The 20649-nt window shown below is 43.0% G+C and overlaps 1 protein-coding gene across 1 annotated transcript; it reads left to right on the top strand.

The window, feature by feature from the left end:
- The first annotated feature begins 669 nt into the window (after positions 1–669).
- LOC146058271 (vomeronasal type-2 receptor 26-like) lies at positions 670–3646 on the top strand. The gene is made up of 2 exons (XM_083170739.1): positions 670–739; positions 2739–3646. The coding sequence occupies exons 1-2, from the start codon at positions 670–672 to the stop codon at positions 3644–3646; spliced, it is 978 nt and encodes a 325-aa protein (XP_083026865.1).
- The last annotated feature ends 17003 nt before the right edge of the window (positions 3647–20649 follow it).

Raw genomic sequence — 20649 nt, 5'->3', positions numbered from 1 at the left:
ATTATACATCTGTAATTTAAGGAGCTCAGGGGGAAGGATGTGTGTCTCCTGTAAGCAAATTATGTCTAATTTCTGCCTCTGGAGATAAAGGAGTACCTTACAACGCTTTATCGGTTAGTGGAATCCGCCCACATTTAATGATCCTATCTTCAGGCTAGTCATAGAAGTCTGGGAAGAGATGTTCCGGACATCGGGAATATGATGGTTTCTTCAACAGAGTATCTGGATACAATGACCTTAGAGAAAAATTTAGGAAAGAGGAGGTAGGTGACGTACAATTACAAGACAAGGGGGATATACATATATAACAAAGTAATATGAATAACATATTAATCAGTAATTTGTAATAACGGACATTCCGCACAATATTGAAAAAACACTGTATGGTATTAACGTGCCGAATGATCTGGCACAACATTTTAAATCTAATCCGGTGCATTACCACCGACCCGTGACCCAGTTATAAAGTTATATTAAGTGTATATTGTTAGGGAGATTATATCTTTAGCCATATGCATATAAAGTGATACAACAAGGGGACGTAGAAGAGAGGAATATAGAGATACAACTTATATAAAGTCAATGCCTAAAAAGCGGTGGTGAGCTATTTTATCTAATTATAGGGAGAATGAGAACATACTGTAGCTATAGAGGAAAAGAGGCGTTGACATGAAACATCACGTTAGTGAAAGGAATAGGACAAGTCGAGATGTCTCTTGGCTTTTAAGTGGAGAAAAAGGTCAGATGATATATATCTGAGGATGTGGACAATGGATCATCTGGATACAGTGGATCCGAGGATAGTTCTCAAGTCGGGAGGTCAGTGATGTCAACGGGGACCTCCGCTCTCATCTCTCGCAGGACTTCTTCAGCATCCTTAGGAGTAGAAAAATCGTGGTGGGAATCTTCTGTGAAGATGCGTAGGCGGGCAGGGTAGAGGAGAGCAAATTTGTATTTCTCTGCGACCAGTTTGGTACAAATAGGTGAGAATGCTCTTCGCATACGTGATAATTCAACAGAAAAGTCTTGGAAGAGACAGAGGGTTTTGCCTTTCCAGATGAGGGTGGGAGTCTTGCGGGAGGCTTTTTATTTTATGTAGGTAGTTCATGCATCTGAAAAGTACCACCCTAGGTCGTGAGTCATTAGGTCTGGGAGTGGGCAACACGATGTGCTCTTTCTATTACAATAATGTATATTCAGTAGTTGAGGTAATGTGGTAGAGACGAAGGTAGTGAGAGCAGGGCCTTTGATAGTTTCAGGGAGACCAACTATTCTGATATTATGTCTCCTGGACCTATTTTCAAAATTATCCAGTTTGTCCCACAGTTGATGATTCTCCTTCTGGAGTTTAATAATGTCCTTTTGCACTATGTGCATGTCATGGTGCAGGACTCCTAGACTTTTCTCATTATCTGTCACTCTTGTGTTTAATAGCTGAAGCCGCATAGTGATTTTAGCTACTGCTTTATTAAGCATTGGTGACATACAGTAGTGGTTTGTATTGTGTCCACAATATCTCTATATGAGGCAGGGGATGCAGGATCTCTGGCATAATGAGTGGTGGGTAGAGGAGAGCCCTCTGAATACCTGGATGCCGGGGAGGAGGGTGCCGAGTCCAGCTCCGGCGCCATGACAGTCTCAGCACGTCGCTTCTCTGAGCGCTGCTGCTGCGGCTTGTGCTGCGTCCCCGTGGCCAGGAACTTCTCCATCCTGCTTCAATTAGCGGCGGTTCAGGTCAGACAGGGTGCGGGAGGCAATGTGCTTGTTGATTTCAGCGATTGAGCGGGTCCGGTGTCGGAGCTGTGCTAATCAGCCAGCCGGAGGCATGAACCGGAAGCGGATGTCCCGGTGGACTTATATTTTAAAGAACAAGCTTGTCTGTGCCACTTTTCTCATGATGGCTAGATTTGTCATGAAAAGGAATTACTTGTAAATTTTTACATGGTCACTTTGACAAAATTGCACCAGTTTCACTAGTCCACTAGCTTCTATTGATAGACCTTAAGATTTAAATATAGACCAGCCAAAATATTTTGCCCCTTTTTCAAAAATTACAAATTTCCAGATGGAGTGAATATCATCTTTGTGGGGGATGGCAGAAGATTTGCCATCCCCTGCAAGCTGCTGGAAGGAGACACATGTGCATCCCCTTACAATGGGGCTCCTCCCATACGTCCCTGCTCCCCCCTAACCCTGACCATCTCCCTGAAGCAGAGACGGGCATGGTTCCAGTCCCCCCACCGACGGGAAACTGGGACACACGTGTGTTTGGGACAGTTATGCGTCCCAGTCAGATGTAGCACCAGAGGGGGAGGTCTGGCGATCCCCGGCGATGGATGAGCGGCACTACATCTGTACAAAAATGTTGACACTTTTCTTCATAAACTCGGCATCCTTCAATATTTGTGTTTTATTTGAAATTATTTCATGAAACTAGATATAACATTTATTGAATTTTCTCTATTATTTATTCATGCTGTTGCATACTGTATCATGCTAGTCCAGGAGTATTGATTTTAACATTGGCTTTAGAGAGTGTACCAGTGGGATACCAAAGAGGATTGGTTTATGACCTGAATACAGCAATTACCAAATTAATTATTTTATATAGAGGCACAGCACGCCCATAAAAATGGATGGATATTTTAGGGTTTGATTAACTATGGTAGTTTATGAATTGGTCATTATAAAAGTTATCTTCTATAAAGATAACATATAATTTATTTGTTTGATCTTAGACAGTGAGATCTGCATTCGGTGTCCTGATGAAGAGTGGCCGGATGAGAGAAGAGTGAGATGTGTTCCCAAGACGTACGACTTCCTCTCCTATGAGCAGGACATTGTGGTGCAAATTTTTATAGTTGCAGCTTTATCTTTCTCTGCCATAACATTGTTCATAGTGTGGAGCTTTATTTATTACTGGAACACCCCAATTGTGAAAGCCAATAACCGGGCTGTGAGCATCATTCTCCTGGTCTCCATCTTGCTGAGCTTCCTCTGTATGTTCCTGTTCCTCGGCCGGCCGGTGGATATAACCTGCAGGCTGAGACAGACGTCATTTGGAATCTTCTTCTCCACAGCTGTCTCTTCTGTACTGGCCAAGACTGTCACTGTCTGCATTGCCTTCAAAGCCAGCAAACCCGGAAGTTCCTGGAGGAAGTGGGTCACACTCAAAGTATCTAATTATGTGGTCATTATGTGCTCCTCTGTCCAAGCTCTGATCTGTGGTGTCTGGCTTTCTGTGTCTCCTCCCTACCAGGAGTATGACCATCACTCCTACCAGGAGATGATCATCATTCAGTGTAATGAGGGGTCAGTGATCGGGTTTTTCTCTATGTTGGGTTACATGGGGATCCTGGCCACTGTGAGCTTTGTTCTGGCTTTCATGGTGAGGACATTGCCAGACAGTTTTAATGAGGCCAAGTACATCACCTTCAGCATGCTGGTGTTCTGCAGTGTGTGGGGTGCAATGATCCCGGCCTATCTGAGCACCAAAGGGAAAGATGCAGTGGCTGTGGAGATATTCGCCATACTGGCCTCATGTGCTGGGGTTCTGGGCTGTATATTTCTCCCAAAGCTGTATATCCTGCTTATAAAGCCTGAACTGAACTCCAGAAAAATTATGCTGGAGAAGACCAAAATATAACACATATCTGAGTGTCCTCTATCACATTACAAGAGATGCATATTACCTGAATATTCTTTAGTTAAACCAATTTGCATTATAATATTTGGTTTTATAAAATAAGCATAGATGCATTCAGAAGTGTTCTAAATGGTATCATGGTTACAGCATAGGGCAATGCTATTTCCACAAATGTAATTTTATCTTACATATGCTGTACAACTAATCTGCTATTATATATTATTCTGTGCATCAAACATGTAAAAGGAACATTAAAAATGCAATACAAATTACAGATAAATACAATACTGTATGAGTTTTGTCTTATTTCAATGGAAATGCAAAAGCTACATTTAGATTATATTGACTACATTTCACAAGATTTTCCATTCATTAATACATTGGCACAATTACTGGAGGTAAAACACCAAATACATCGTGTGACCGGACGCCTGCCCTTAAGCTCTGGCTACGCCCTTCGGGTCCACAGATAGCGGTTTCTGGTCTCACGGGACCTGGCCAATATGGGATTCCCTGTTACCGTCAGTAACCGCCTGTTACTGACTCCACCCACTACGCAGTGGGTGGGGATATCGCTGCCACCACCAGACTCCTCCTACCACGGATACTGACTCAGGCCCAACCGCTGGCACCTGAGTCCTACCTGCTGTAGGGTGTGCACCGACACACTGCTGACACACAGCCGACTGGCGTCGATTGGTTCCTCACTGGTCACGGACCAAATCTCTGCTTCGGTAGCAGGCAGAGTGGAACTCGGAGACGCTGGGTGCTATACCGAGAACAGCCGGAGGATGGAACTATTGCAATAATTCTGTTGGTCGCAAGATGAAGCAGTTGTCTTGGGCAAAAGATGGTTTATTGCCAACAGATCTGAAAAGATCTCTTCTCCTTTCAGAGGTACAGCATACAGATAATGTTACAGAATTCAGATCACGTACAGATGTACCAATAACTCAGGGCTGAGTCCTCCTTTTATGCTACTCCAACACACAGTACCACAGGGGTTAAGCTCACCCTGTGGTCTTTGACCAATCACCTTAAGTGCATGAGACGTGCATGCACTGGGCACTTGCACAGTCAGCATTGACCCCTATGGACAGAGGGGAGTGGTTACTCCTCTGAGCCACAGCCCACCTGGGGGGCCAGGTACCTCCCAGGTGCCGGTCTGTCTGGCTAGGGGGCAGGGGCGGATCCAGGATAAAATGACAGGGGGGGGGCACCATGATAAAAGAGGGTTTAGGTGGGGGAGAGGCGGTGTTAGTGGTGCCAGTGTACATGCTAAGAGAGCAGCAGAGAGAGGGTGGGGATGGGATTAAAAATAGGCCCTGGCATTTAAAGTATGCAGGCCCACCATGGTGACAAAAGTGAAGGAAATGGGGTTTGGCCACTCAACAGGGGGCGTGTCCTTGAGTGTAGTGTACAACACCATATACAACTTCTACACATTATGCAACAAAATACTAGACCCCATTATACTTGTCCCTTACACATGATGCCAAATGGAATGAGCCAAAATTCACATAATGCCACACGGATTGAGCCAAAATTCAAATAATGCCACATGGATTGTGTCAAAATTCACATCAAGCCACACGGATTGAGCCAAAATTCACATAATGCCACATGGATTGATCCAAAATTCAAATAGTACCACATGGATTGTGTCAAAATTCACATAATGCCACACGGATTGAGCAAAACTTTACATAATAATACACGGATTGAGCCAAAATTCACATAATGCCAAATGCATTGAGCCAAAATAAACATAATGCCATATGGATTGTGTCAAAATTCACATAATGCAACACGGATTGAGCCAAAATTCACATAATGCCACACGGATTGAGACAAAATTCACATAATGCCACACGTATTGAGACAAAATTCACATAATGCCACACGGATTGTGACAAAATTCACATAATGCCACACGGATTGAGCCAGAATTCACATAATGCCACACAGATTAAGCCAAAATTCACAATACGTTTCATAAACAGGAACATTGTCCACCAAAGGTGCGCATTAAACATTTACACCATAATGTCTATTACACGTTAAGTTACACGCCATTATGTCCATTATGTATTATGTCAAACACCATAATGCCTATTAAAAATTATGCTACATAAGTGCTGCTTAGCTACATGCTCATTGCCAAGGGTCCCATGCTCATTGCCAAAGGTTCCATGCTCATTGCCATGTGGGATTACATGCTCATTGCCAAGGGGAATACATGCTCACGGTAAATGGGGGACAGCCGCCAGGCAGAAGTGATAGCCACTGACAGTGGCAGAGCCTGGCTGTATTCAGAGCACTGCAGGTCCCGGCTATTTGAAATAATACCCCTTTCAAACCAGAAAATGCATTCCCAGGTTGGCCTCTTTTACACCAGCCTAGTCCCTGCATTTTCTGGTGTGAGGGGGAGAGAAAAAACCCCTCCCCCCTTTAACCAGTTATCTTATTTAACCGGCTATATCTTCGGAACCAACTGATCCATTTACATGAGACAAGTATCATGTTGAAGAACTTTTGAGTGGGCTTTGAATGATTTTGGTCCAGTGAAACTGGAACGTTTGGTTCCAGAGTAATCTGCTCTCAAAGAACATGAACAGCCATGAAATTACATTTCAAAAATAAAAAAAAATTAGTTTACACGTAGGGTGAAATGTAATAGGATAAGAGATTCAGAAAGTGAGAGATTTGGTAAGAAATCTCCAGGTTTTTTTTAAGCGGCAATCATTTATTCTACACAGCCAGTTTGATTTTGAAGTGTAATCATTTACACTTCGAAATCAAACTGGCTGTGCAGAGTAAATGATTGCCGCTTTAAAAAAACCTGGAGATTTCTTACCAAATCTCTCACTTTCTGAATCTCTCATCCTATTACATTTCACCCATAATATCTCTGGAACCGATTGACCGATATGGACCAGCCTGGTATCATATTGAAGGCCCAGCAATTTAGAATTAAATGAAATCAACCACAAGCTTCTGTGATGCCAGGGGGGAACTGGCAGCCGTCGGAACCGGGTGGGGGTCGGAATTGACGGGTCCCATGTTATCCTATGGGGAAAAAACGTTACAGCTTTGCCAGGCGATATCTCTGGTTCCCGGGGGGCAAGAGACACGGGGCTGGGCTCATTGGAAAGCCCTGGTCCTCAGCTACAAAATTAATGACAGGGGGCACGTGCCCGGGTGCCCCCCCCCCCCTGAATCCGCCACTGCTAGGGGGGATGTTTCCCTCCAAAATGTACTTCCAGGATTTGGTATGGGGAACAGCTGAACAGCTCTGGCCCACATGTGAGGTCCAGAGAGGGGCAGCCCTGATCCCCTGCCCGGGTCTCCTGCCCACCGACGGAGAGTGCCATGGAGCTCCAAGGAACCACTCAGCTTGTTAGAAAGATGAGGTCCCCTGCTACCATCCCAGCAGCTCCAAGCCTGGAGGCTGCCTGGGAAAGTATTCAATTTTTGGGTTAAAATTTGGAGGGGGATCCAGCAGCTCACACAGGACCCTGGATCCCCTGGTGACACACACATACAGTAAGTGCATTTTACCTTCACAATACATTTAAATACATTGTACACTTTATACATTGTTCCAAGCCTTTGTACAACACGGGCTTCATTCCCCGACAGCACTGCAGCATGGGACATGTAGTCCCAGCTCAGTGCCTGAACATATAACTTACAATATACTTGTTTTTGCTTTGTTATTGGGCCTCAGTGCTGGGCTCCTTACTAACACCTTTCACAGGAACAGACACAAATCCTGATACTTGCTGTGCAGTGTCATTCCCCAGCCATTAGCAAAAGGACAGTTTAGCATCTTATTTCCTATTCACAAAGACGGCTTAATCTCTTGCTCCAGAAATGTACAAAGTGCCTTGTCCAAAATGGCTTAACCCCTTCAGCGCTGTGGCAGCCATTACACACGTGTGCCGGCTCTCCGGCCACACATTGTCTATAAAGCTTGTCACTATCATTGTCTGTGTATAAAGGTTGTCATAAAGTGAGTGTAAAGAGAGATAAAGTCAGATATGTAAATAAAAGAGGATTGGGTGAGGAATTTTTAAGAGACCATGAGAAGCTTCAATTGGACTCAGAAGAGGAAGGGTAGCTAGTTAAGGCTTTTAAGAGAGTGGAGGTGAGCATAATACATTTAGAGAGTAAGATGAGTTGAGCAGCAGCATTGCGAATATTGGGCCTTACTCTGGTTCACCCTCAGAAGCAAATTCCTTCTCAAATAGACAAAACCATGTGCACTGCAGGTGGGGCAGATGTAACATGTGCATCGAGAATCAGATTTGGGTGAGTTATTTTGTTTCTGTGCAGGGAAAATACTGACTGCTTTATTTCTACACTGCAATATAGATCTCACTTTGAAGAAAAACTCCACCCAAATCTAACTCTCTCTGCACAAGTTACATCAGCCCCACCTGCAGTGCACATGGTTTTGTCCAAAATAAGGACCATAGATTGGAATGGAGAGAGGCATTTGTTATGGTGCCAGATTACAGGAGACCAATCTGAAGGTGACAAGTAAGTAATCAAGGGTCTTAGCATCCAGGTTGAAAATGGGTCTGCGGGAGTAACTGAATGTTGGTTTAAGGAAGAGGTACAGTATGAATCAAGAATAACTCAAAGGCAGAATACTTGGGGGCTCGAGAAGATACATGTACTGTACCAGATAATGAAAATATGGAAGGCGAGGTTATGCACAAGGGTGGGAAGTTGATAAACTCAATCTAAAGACTTGCGCTATCCAAGTACAGATAGCAAGAAGAAAGTTGGAGATCTGAGTGAGGAGTAAGGGGGAGTGGTCAATGGAAGAAATACAGATTTAAGAATAACCAGCATAGAAATTATATTGGAAGTCAAACTAATGAGCCCCCTAAGGATAAGTGTACAGTATAGTTATAAAAAAGATCATGTTCAAGAACCTACTGTTAGATGAAAGGTGGGGGGATGTGTAATTATAAGAGGAGAAAGAGAGGATGTATAATAATATAAGTTTGTCTAGGTGTGGTGAACCTGAAGAAATTGGACAGAAATAAAATGTAACTTTTACTTCATTTTTAAAACTGCCAAATTTACAACGCATAACATGTGAATAAAGTGCGTGTTTAAAAAGCAAGCGTGGAAACGATGGGTGAGATTTAATAGATTGAGAGATTCAGAAAGTGAGAGATTTGGTGAGAAACTTCCAGGTTTTTTTTTAAAGCGGCAATCATTTACACTGCAAAATCAAACTGGTTTAGCAGTGTAAATGATTGCCGCTTTAAAAAACTGGAGATTTCTCACCAAATCTCTCACTTTCTGAATCTCTTTCTATTAAATCTCACCCTCTGTGTGATTCACTCTCTCCTTTTATTGATTGATGCTAGGCTTGTAGTTTAATAGTTTGTCAATTCAGTCGTTTTCAATTATCTTGTATTCACTTAATGATTTTGCACTTTATCTTCGTCAGCAAATAAACATTAATTGAAACTTTGTATGAATTTTATTATATGTCATGTGTAATTTGTGGTTGCGTGTGTTCGTGCTTTATATTATGCTGTTAGGACCATAGATTTAGGTAATACAAATTGACTATACTGTAGTTTTAATTGTATTATTACCCGCTGACCGGGATGCCTGGTATCAACTCAGGAAACTGCAGATCACTCCCCTGTCAGTGGCATATATGTCCCGCTAAATTTTCAGTATCCACTGTCCGTGGAAATATCTTAATGTCAGGGGTAACCCATATCCTGGGGTATTTGCAAAGTCTGGTTTGCAGTATAGAAAACTGCCCGTTGATCAAGGTTGATGGTGCAATCTATGGAGATCACAACTCATTCCCCAGCTAATGGCACAGTGTGACACTATGTGCACTCAATTTTGCTTGGTGATTGAACAGAATTGGAACCTCGTATTATAGTAAGTCGTGTGTCATTTATATTCCAATATTACTGCTGCATATTTGTGCTGTTTAGACCATGGACTACAATTATTAGCTGTTTTTGCTTTAGTTAGTCTAGGTCATGTTACAATAGAACGAGTTAGCCGCATACTAATATGTTTTGACCCGTCAGTCAGGGTACCTGATATCACTTTCACAACTAACTTCCCTGTCAGCGATACCAACCGTGTGTGTAGAACACTCCGGTGTCTCTGCCAGTGGGATTATTTATATAAGGGAAAGCACATTAACATTGGAATCCTTGCAGGGACTGATATATAGTAAACTGAATCTGCCCGTTGATCAGGGTAGGTGGTGTAATCTCAATGGACCGCAGCTCACCTCCCTGTCAGCGGCAACATATAATAGTTCCTTGCAAGCTGGAAGATGGCAATTAGCCAAATCACAGCCAGCAAGATCCCCGGCGCTTTAAGTCTCAGCTAGAGATGATCAAAAACCACACCATATACTGTAGTTCAATAGAAATGTATGTCAGCTGCTGCAGATAGCACCTGTGGGATTGCCTCTACCCACATGAAAATTGCAAGAAAAAAGGGAGGGAAGATGGTGTAAATTGCGCTGCTGACTATATATTGTAATTAGAAATTACTCCAAATATGGAACGGTTGTGCACGGAAATGAACTCAGGACACACTGCTTGAACAGTACAAATTTTATATTTTTAAATATATCATAAAAACATAATATACAATACACAGAAAAAAATCACAAATATGAAAATAAACAAAAATTATGAAAATAAAAAATAATAAATAATAGTAATATAGGAATATATATATATATATATATATATCTTAAAATAACAGGTTCTAAAATAGAACTTGGGCTGGACGTATACTTGGGGAGCTCCGCTGATATTATACAACAGGAAGGTTTGTTATAAATTTGCAAATAGCAGCTGCTAGTATCCAAAAGCTGTTAGTAATTTGTTAGTAGGTTAAGGATCCATAGGCAAATATTGTTAGATATGCATGCAAAATGTAGAGATGAACTGGCAGTCAATTAGCATGTAAACTCACACGCATCCAGGATTGATTTCAGCCAAGCAGCAAAATTGAACATATGGATTAATTGCGATGTTGTAGAGCGGGGCTCTAAGCTTATCTCACCCCTTTCAATTGGCAGTCTGTGGCTCAGCTCGGTATGCTGGTTGCTCCAGTCGGAGGGGACGGCTGGTGTTTATCCTGTGTAGGGCACCTTGTGTGCCGGCCGCCGGCACTTCCTCCACATGCGGCAGGAGCATCCTGATGGGGCAGACAGCAGTGGTAGTAGCTAGGCGTGAGCCCTGATGAGACGCCAGAGGCTGTGATTGCAGCAAACTCGTGGACGGCAGCGGACAGCCCAAACGTCCCGTAGTGATGACGTCAATGCGTTTTGTCTCCTAGGTTACGTGGAGACTTTCTCAAGACGTATAATACAATGCCTCTGTAGGAGCACTACAACGGCCACTCAATTTGGGATTTTAACACAGAAATGACTACATTGATATAGACATAAACATTAGAGTCCTGAAAAGGACTAATATGCATAAGCCGCCGCAGTGTATGAGATTACACAGAGCGGCACACAGAGACCACACAGCTAAGAAGCTGACGCGCGTTTTGCAGGGTTAGCTTTTTCAAGGCAACCCATCTGGGAGTCCCAACGGGATTTAAATAGCAGTTCATTCATGTCTCAGCCTATCCGGGCTGGTTGTCATGTGATGCGTGAATTGCATCATTTGACAGCTATGGGCGGGCTGTCGGTGTCTTTTATTATAGAATGGTTGTCATTTATTCTTTGTTTTTGCATATTTCACTCTGGGGTTGTAGAACAAAAAAGATTATATATTAAAATAAAGAATTGCTCATTGCGTCTGATAATTCACATGATTTTGTTATTTGCTCATATCTTCGCTTGTAATAAGGGATACATTCAGTCATATGTCCCGTTTATTGGTATGTCGAATAGAACCAATTTATGTATATCTTTATAGGTCATGGTATGGATTCCTTATTTCAATGTAGAACATTCTTGCAATGCAATGCATGAAATATCATATGTATATAGTGGTGATATTTCGATCATGGTAAATTGGTTTGATGTTGGTTAGTTTGAAAATTAGTTTTGCACACACTAAATTAATGATGTGATAGCTATGGGTATTGTAGCCATTTTCAGCGATAGTGTTAGGACCTGCAGAAAAGTGGGGTCCCGTGAAGGGGGCTGCAGGCTTAAATGCATTGATCAATTCATGAAACAATGTGGTCACAAGCCATAGGGCACCCCAAAACTAGGAAAGGTGAGTGCCGATGTTTAGTGTATATATTGTTTATTAGATTAATTTTTTTAATTAAACTTATTGTGGTCACATTCTCTCATGCACCCTGTTTAAACGAAGATTCCATAGCTTATGGAAACCATTTCCCTAGATGATTAGTGACAGGTGTGTTGGTAACTGCTCACATACTGTATAAAAGCATAGTGTGCTGTGAGCTTTAGACCAGATAGCATGCCTGGAATCAAACATTGATGTGATAGCTATGTGTATTGTAGCCTATTTCAACGACAGTGTTAGGACCTGCAGAAAAGTGGGGTCCCGTGAAGAGGGCTGCAGGCTTAAATGCATTGATCAATTCATGAACCAAATCTCCACTATTTATTATCAGTTAATTTAGTGTGTGCAGAGCCCCTAAAATGTCTGTTTAAAAATGTGGTCACAAGCCATAGGGCACCCCAAAACTAGGAAAGGTGAGTGCCGATGTTTAGTGTATAAAGGGCCACCAGCCCGAAACGTTGACCCACACAGTCCTGTGTACATTGTTTATTTCTACTTGATACTGGCGCCATGCAGTTATACAAATCTTGCGAGTGCCCTCTTCTTTGTTGTGCATATATATATATAGACGAGAGATTGACGCGGCACTCCAGACCAGCTTTCAAAAACTTCAATAAATTTATTGTGCTCAGCAACGTTTCAATACATGTGTATTATCTTCAGGCTCAATACAATAGTGAACTATACCTCTTATAAATATCAGACAGGTGAATTGTGCGTGCATCAGATGGCAACAAAGTACCGCCCCCTGCCGCATCAGTGATGAGAAGGATTACCAACAGATGAGTCGCTACACACGGTACAGCCCTCGGTAATCCCTCCCCTCCCCACTTCCAACACAAATATACATATACACATAAAAAATTATAAACAAAGATGCAACAATCGGACCAGTGTAACACCGGATTATATAGTACATAATAAATATACTGTGACAATTAAAAAGACACATACATACAAACAAAAAATACATCAATATATACAGAAAGAGGATTCATATTATAAATCAGGAAACTACACAGGAACGATATTTGGATATATTAATTTAAAATGAAAGCTGACTCAAGATACCCAGTATTATCTTAAAGTAGTACATTGATGCCTGAGTATTCATTTAATCCACGGGGAAAAACAGTATTTAATCGCGCTATCCAGCGTGCTTCACATTTCAGCAGCAAGAGACCCCTATTTCCACCCCTTTGAGAGGGGGGGATATGATCAATCATCCTATAGCAGACCCATTGTGGCTGCCAGGGGATCTCTCATGCAACCTGTGTCGATTTATATTGATAGTGTACTTCAGCCCTGCATCAGGGCACACCCAAGATACCTGCTAGACCACTTTGTTGCAAAAATTACTTGATTTCCCCAGATTTGAATCGGATGTATCGATGTTCACCATCGATGTTAGTGCATTATACACTTCTATACCACACATGATATATAGATGACCTCCTAATTTTTTGGTGTGGTCCCCCAGAGATACTCATGACTTTGATTGACACTCACAATACTGGAGACCACCCCATTAAATTTACGTATGTACATGACACCCAAGAGATTAATTTCTTAAATGTTTTGATAAAACTTAATTATGGCATTCTATCGACTTGTTTGTTCACAAAACCCACAGATCGTAATGATCTATTAGCCTACAGTAGCTGTCATCCTAGGTCTACTATACCTCCCCTACTCCCAACTTTTATGGGTAAAACGTATAGTATCTGATCCTGTGATTGCATCCATGCAGATGGATGAGATGATAGGACGCTTCATTCTCAGAGGCTATCCAGCGACCGAATTAGAGGCTACTAAAATGAGAGTCATGGCATTAGACCGTACATCCTTGTTACAAAGTGGTTTTAACACGCAGACCATAGAAAACAAACTACCATGGGTTACCACCTATAATCACCAAAGCCCAGAAAAAGTCAAAATTGTACGTGGTCATTGGCCACTGATACAGGCCGATCCCAATTTGGTGTTAAAACGTACGTCCTTACTACCCAGTTTCAAGAGATCTAAAAATATGAGAGATATTCTGGTAAAGGCCTATATTGTCATCTGCTAGATCTAGTTCCAAAACTGGGTGTGTGAGATGTACTTGCACCACATGCAACTTCCTTTTACCCGGCTCTTCCTTCAATCATCCCCATATAGGTAAAGCCATTCAGATCCGACATTTACTTACATGTAATACTAAGTTTGTAGTATATCAAATCCTTTGTCCCTGCGGACTCACCTATATCGGGAAAACCGAACGCACTTTTAAAGAGCGGATGACCGCCCATAGATCATCCATCCATAACGCTCTACTTAAGGGTACCAGCGACCAACCGGTCTCTAGGCACCTTTTAGAATCTAAACATAGCCTAAGTAGGTTACGCTATAGGATGATTGATCATGTCCCCCCCTCTCCAAGGGTCGGAAATAGGGGTCTCTTGCTGCTGAAATGTGAAGCCCGCTGGATAGCGTGATTAAATACTGTTTTTCCCCGTGGATTAAATGAATACTCAGGCATCAATGTACTACTTTAAGATAATACTGGGTATCTTGAGTCAGCTTTCATTTTAAATTAATATATCCAAATATCGGTCCTGTGTAGTTTCCTGATTTATAATATGAATCCTCTTTCTGTATATATTGATGTATTTTTTTGTTTGTATGTACAGTATGTGTCTTTTTAATTGTCACAGTATATTTATTATGTACTATATAATCCGGTGTTACACTGGTCTGATTGTTGCATCTTTGTTTATTTGTTTATTATTATTTTTTTATATATATATTTGTGTTGGAAGTGGGGAGGGGAGGGATTCCTGAGGGCTGTACTGTGTGTAGCGGCTCAGCTGTTGGTAATCCTTCTCATCACTGATGCGGCAGGGGGCGGTACTTTGTTGCCGTCTGATGCACGCACGATACACCTGTCTGCTATTTATAGGAGGTATGAGCACAATAAATTTATTGAAGTTTTTGAAAGCTGGACTGGAGTGCCACGTCAATCTCTCGTTTGTACACCCTGTGGATGAAGGCACCAGACAAGGAATTGTATCACACAGATCCACAAATAACCTGCACTCGCACAATAAATATTTACAACAGCAGTGGGGTGTTTTTTAAGGACCACAGGCATGCCTGTGTCCAAGTACAGAACAAAATACCTACACTGGGTAGGAAAAAAACACTCGCCAATAGAAAGCAACCAGTTCAGCTTCTAGTTGCTTTTAAACAAGACAGTGCATCAAAAGAGTATATAACCTGTTACTACAGGATCCATCATCCGACGTTTCGGTCATCAACAGTGACCTTTGTCCAGGAATAAATGGGAGTCAGCAGAGGTAAACGGCATCAAAATAGACAACAGGACCAATTCCCATACATAAGGGAAGCCACAAATACCCAGCGCCTCCGCCCGGCTATTTATACCTGCTGCAGAAGTCAAATTGGCGCCACTGCGCCGCTCGTTCCGGGCCTTGGACCGCAAGCATACGCTGCTTCCGGCCAGTGGAACGCACAAGCCGCACTTCTGGTATTTCCGGGAGTCGCGGCTGATAACATCCGTGCATAACTGACAGCTAGCTGCTGTGAAGTATGAGGGAGGCGGCACCGTACTCCGAGCCACCCCTCCAAGTCATCTAATCTACCAATACAAAAAAAACAACATGTGCCGCGCTTCCGGTTAGTACGGAGCTTGCGGCAATAGCATTGCGTAACCATGGAGATGTGTGCGGCGCCACGCCGGGAACCGCCTCATCTTCTCCTTATGGCTGATCAATAGTACTGTATCAGCAATTCAACATTGAGCTATAGCGGTGTAAGCCGGGTGTACATTTAACTGACTGACACTCCACAAGAGACTGTCACAGTCACCAGAGAGTTCCACATGATTTACAAGGCACAATAAACATCTGAACACATAAACAAACATACATAAAATAGATGTGGAAGGTTGGTGTTGTTAATGCATGCTTTAACCCATTCATTGAAATATTTGCAGTCGAGTATTGTCACTTATCATACATTCTTGTGTGACACTGAGATTTGTGAGCACCTTTAGTTATATAGGTTGGAAGATACCCTGCACCATCTGATTGGACGTGTATAAGGATGAAATTAATGGTTTAATTGATTTTTATTTTTAATTTAATTTTTTATTTTTTATTCATTATTCTTATTTATTATTTTTATTATTTTTATTTTTATTATTTATTTTATTTTATTTTGATTGTTTAGATGAATTTTATCAAAATTAAAGAATTCTCTACTGTTTTTGTTAATAATATTGTTTTTTATATCTATATTTTGTTTTTTGTTATTTGTTTTTTATTTTTTTAATTTTTATTGTGTATTATGGTATTTTAATTAAATGTCACTGTAACGATCAGATCAGGTGATCGATCAAATTAACGTATGCCTCCTGTTATGATTATCTGTTCAATCAATGTATGTCTGATATTGGTGTAATAGTTATGTCTCCTGTGAGTATTGGAATCAGGACATGTCTTGTATGTAAACTGTAGGTGACCCTGGTTTGAGTTTGAGGCCTGTATTCCCTCAGTGTGACATCTGTGGACTCCTCCGGAGTTAGGATGTAAGATAAGATCTGAGCCCCTCATAAACCATGGTCCAGGAGAAGAGGTTAGAGTTTGTCCCCTTCCTTTACATCTCTTATCAGTGGGTCTGCTATGCAAGGAAGGAGGATCAATCACTTTGAAAACAGCAGACTGTAGAAGATACATTGCCAGGGACCTTCCACACTCCTTCAGCATGGAAAGAGTGGAATCCCAAGGGTGGGAGGGATGAGGGAGTCTGCAAGGTATAACTAAGACCTTTCTCCCTATAGTCAGTGTCACTACCTGGGGGTCTAGCAAGCAGGCTGTAAGTGATGAGAGATTTCTTGTGGAGAACCCCCCCACGTCAGGATTGGTACTTAAGTGTAAGCTACGGTTCTGTCATTTTTCCCCTTTTTATTTTATCTCTGAAATTGCATTTAATCGTTGTGTGTACTTTTAAAATCATTGTAATGTCTTGTAACCATTTTGTTTAAAGCTCTGTAGTATTTCTAGGAATAAATAATACATATTCCCAGTTCTGGTTCTGTGTTCCTAAGACTCATTAGCCTCAGAAGAGAAAGGCTGGAAAACGTTACCATTGTTATCTTGTATTGTGTGGTCAGGGGCGAGCCAAGCCGCCCCTTGCGCAGTTTCAGGCACTAAAATCAGGTTTTGGCTGGTGGCAGTGTACCTCAAGGAAAGGACCCGAGTGTCCTGAGTGAACCCCAGTCACGGCCGGCGCTGCTCAGATTGACATATCGGAGCAGGCGACCGGTGGGTCCGTGACATTTGGCGGCAAGCGGTGGGGTGGAGAATTCATTTTTCTCATTAAGAACTTAAGTGAGTGTGGGTAGAATTTTGTGAGAAATACCCACATCACCAGAATCAGAACTCAGAGCTTTACTATAGTTTTAAAAGTCACACAGTGGATGCAATTTCTGTTCCCTCCCTTCTCTTGTTTTTCTTTCCTATCATTTTATTTGACAAGTGTGAGACTCAGGATGGCTGATTACCAGCAGATGAGGAGAGATGACCTGGCGGTCGTGTGTATGCAGAGGAATATCCCTTGGTCTGGCCAGAGTAGAAAACGTTTGATTCAGGCACTAGTGGATGCCGATCGGACTCTAGCTGCTGGAGGAAACCAGTCCATGGACAATCCTACCCCAGGGGCTCAGTCAGCACTGGACAGTACAAACGATGCCGCGCCAGGGTTAAACCCTTCTGCTGGACCCAGCAAGTCTACACTGCAGAGTGACCTTCTAGCTGCTAGCAGGCAATTGAAGAATGTGAACCCCGTATTCGCTTTGCAGCTGGTGCAGTTCTGCCAAGGCATTGTCGACAGAGAGGCTGTGGAGCGCAAAGCCATTGTCGACAGAGAGGCTGCAGAGCATCAAGCCGAGCGTGAGTACCAGTTGGAACTGGTGAGGCTCAGGGGGCTGATCGCTGTTGGTGAACCAGTGGAGGATGATACAGGGCATCATGATGGCGAACCTTTACGTGAGACTTTATCTGCCGTGGCTACTGAGTTAGCAGGAGATGGGCTTCGTACTGAACTTTTACTGTCTGTGGAAGTAAATAATGTGTTGGATCATGATGTGGACTCTGTTATCAATCATGGGGAGCCTAACAAGGGACAGAGGTCCCAAATGACCGCTGACGCGAATTTCACCGGACCGCGTCATGCACAGTTCCCTGTCTTGGAAGCAGACAGAGGAAGCCAAGTGAGTGTCAGCTTGGTTGTGAGTAAAGAGCTGGCCCTGGACACTACCACCGATGCTCAGAGAGCTGACATCTCTGCTAGCACCAGGGAGACTGTAGGATGTGTGGCAGTCAGGGAGACTGCAGAGTACAAATCCCCTACAGCACCAGAAGAGCCCAGTGAGTATTCTGACCCATATGGTGATGATTATCCGTTTAGGCTTATGAGCCCAGAGGAACTCACTACAGAATGTCAGCTGCAAGGTATCTCCTGCCCCAACAATTCCCGCTGGGAGATGATCAAGCGGCTCACCCATGCACGAAATGATGAGCGCAATGTTTTCGGCATGTATCGCGGCGAGTTTCTAACCTGGGGTCCCGATGCGACTCCTTGGTTGCTGCTGAGAGACCTGACGGACTGTTTTGAAATAGCACAGCAATATGCTTATGATTGTAAAAAGCTTGATACTCCATGGTGGAAAGAGCAGTGCCGCTGGGCAGATGCTGAAAGGAATCGCCTGGAACAGCTTCTATCACCAGCTACGGAACCAACGACACAGCCTACCGGGGTTTCCCTCATGGACATGGTACCCGGGCCTGCTACAATCGGTGTGGAACCTGTTCCAGAGACCTCACATCACAAGGCCCAGTTTAAACTGCTGGAAGATGTGAGCAGCATGTTCCCACCTGTTGCTCCAGATTTGTTGCCGGAAGGGGCTGGCTGCATAGTGAAAGTATGCAGGGAAGAGACTATGTCGGAAATAGGAATGGGACTTTCTGACTGTATGCACACAAGTATGTGTGGGACTACTGATGTGGGACTTTTATTAACTCCACACATATCTGTCAATGTCGCTAACCCTTCTGAACCATATGATGCATCTCAGGTAGTATGTAACCATGCTGAACATTGCAATGTTGTTATTTTGTGTGAAGCCCCTGGGATGTTCTGTGATAGTGCCGTACCTTCGGTGGAGGTGGAGGGTGAGTTAGAGACAGGTATAGTGGGTAAACCTTGCCAGTTTGTGGGGTTAAATGAATGCCCTAATCTAGTTGGGAATGAGACACCCTCACTCACCAGTGGTAGGAGTGCTGATGGTGATGTCATTAAGGTCGCTGTGCCAGACGTTAACCCTGTTCTTCCAGTGATGTCTGGTTGTGACATCGGGCCAGGGGATGCTAACTGCACAAATGGGACAGATCTGAGTTGGTTGCAGGCAGCGCATGTACCTGCCAATAAGTTACTGGTGACAACATGCTCAGATAACCCCATTCCTGCTCAGAGACAATGGGATCCAGATATAGCGTTTTTGCCACGGTGCAATTGTAAGCCAGCAGGATGGGCCCCATGTGTTGTGGAAGATGCACAGGCTAATTTGCAGGTATTGCAGGATGTCTCCCCAGGTTATGATATTGATGTTACTATTGATAATGTGATGTCTTGCGCTACTGTGGGAAATGTGGTACCAGGTATAATAAGTGACCCAAAGATCAAGAAAGGTTTGAACTCAGAACTTGGGCGCCCCTCTCTCGGATCTGATAGGTGGATAATAATAGATGTGAGGTGACAAAAGTCAAAAATGTATACTTCCCCTTTAAATGATCCTTCTTTGACAGACTTCACTCCTCATATCTCTCTTTTTCTCTCTCGGGGGTGAATTTCCATATAATAGAGAAAAAAGAGAAAATAGAAATCCAAATATGTGAAGTATGTCTGGAATCAAAAAGGGTTTGGGGTAACACAAGGTGATGTAGTAGTAGCGTACCACAACTCACTATAGGTAAGTTGGAATACTCTTATCTCGGTATCTTTCCTTAAAAGCAAGTCGTACCCCTACTCACGATAAGATGTGTAGTTACAATCATATAATGGTTTCTTTTCCGTCTTTTTCTCAAAATATTTTAATTTGCAGCAAAATGGTATTCAGTAAAATTCATAAAAAACATGGAAGACTTGCAGCAGATTTTTAGGGTGAAGGCGGTGCAAATGTGAAGTCTACACTCACAGCAAGAGTCCGGATCCTGACTGTGTGTGGACTACCACCTTTCACTTACCTTCTTCCCTTGTAGTCTGTGTGCAAGATTGGGCAATAAAATTCACATGCACTAGTCCAGTAACAACATGTTTCGAGATCCCTCTGATCTCTTCGTCAGGTTCCTGGCTAGTGCTGTCTTTCTGAGGGGTATATATAGCTCCCAGCATCCTACTTCCGGTATTGTACTTCCGGTTTTGTGTCCTCCGTGGCAACTCTCTATTCCCCACGATATAAAACTCCAACAAAACCTCCCAATGCCAGACCAAGTCCCCGTCTGGCCACATAAACCTCCATACACAAAACTGCGGTGTTGAAAAGAAGCACAGACTTCTCCGTGAGTCCGGCGGCAGCCGCACTTCCGCCCGGCTGTGACGTCACATCCACATTTCTCCAGCCGCGTGTATCTGGCGTCTCCGCAATTCCCGCCATTG

Source organism: Crinia signifera, chromosome 1, assembly GCF_055691185.1.
Source record: "Crinia signifera chromosome 1, ASM5569118v1, whole genome shotgun sequence".
In the NCBI taxonomy this organism is placed as follows: domain Eukaryota; kingdom Metazoa; phylum Chordata; class Amphibia; order Anura; family Myobatrachidae; genus Crinia; species Crinia signifera.
The sequence above is the reverse complement of the archived record's forward strand: the minus strand, read 5'-3'. Positions and strand labels throughout refer to the sequence as shown.

Bases quoted from the DNA above. Each gene is read 5' to 3' on its own strand.
- LOC146058271 (XM_083170739.1), top strand. From the start codon at position 670: ATGAAACATCACGTTAGTGAAAGGAATAGGACAAGTCGAGATGTCTCT. The intron at 740-2,738 runs GTCAGATGATAT...GTTTGATCTTAG, and splicing joins GCTTTTAAGTGGAGAAAAAG to ACAGTGAGATCTGCATTCGG.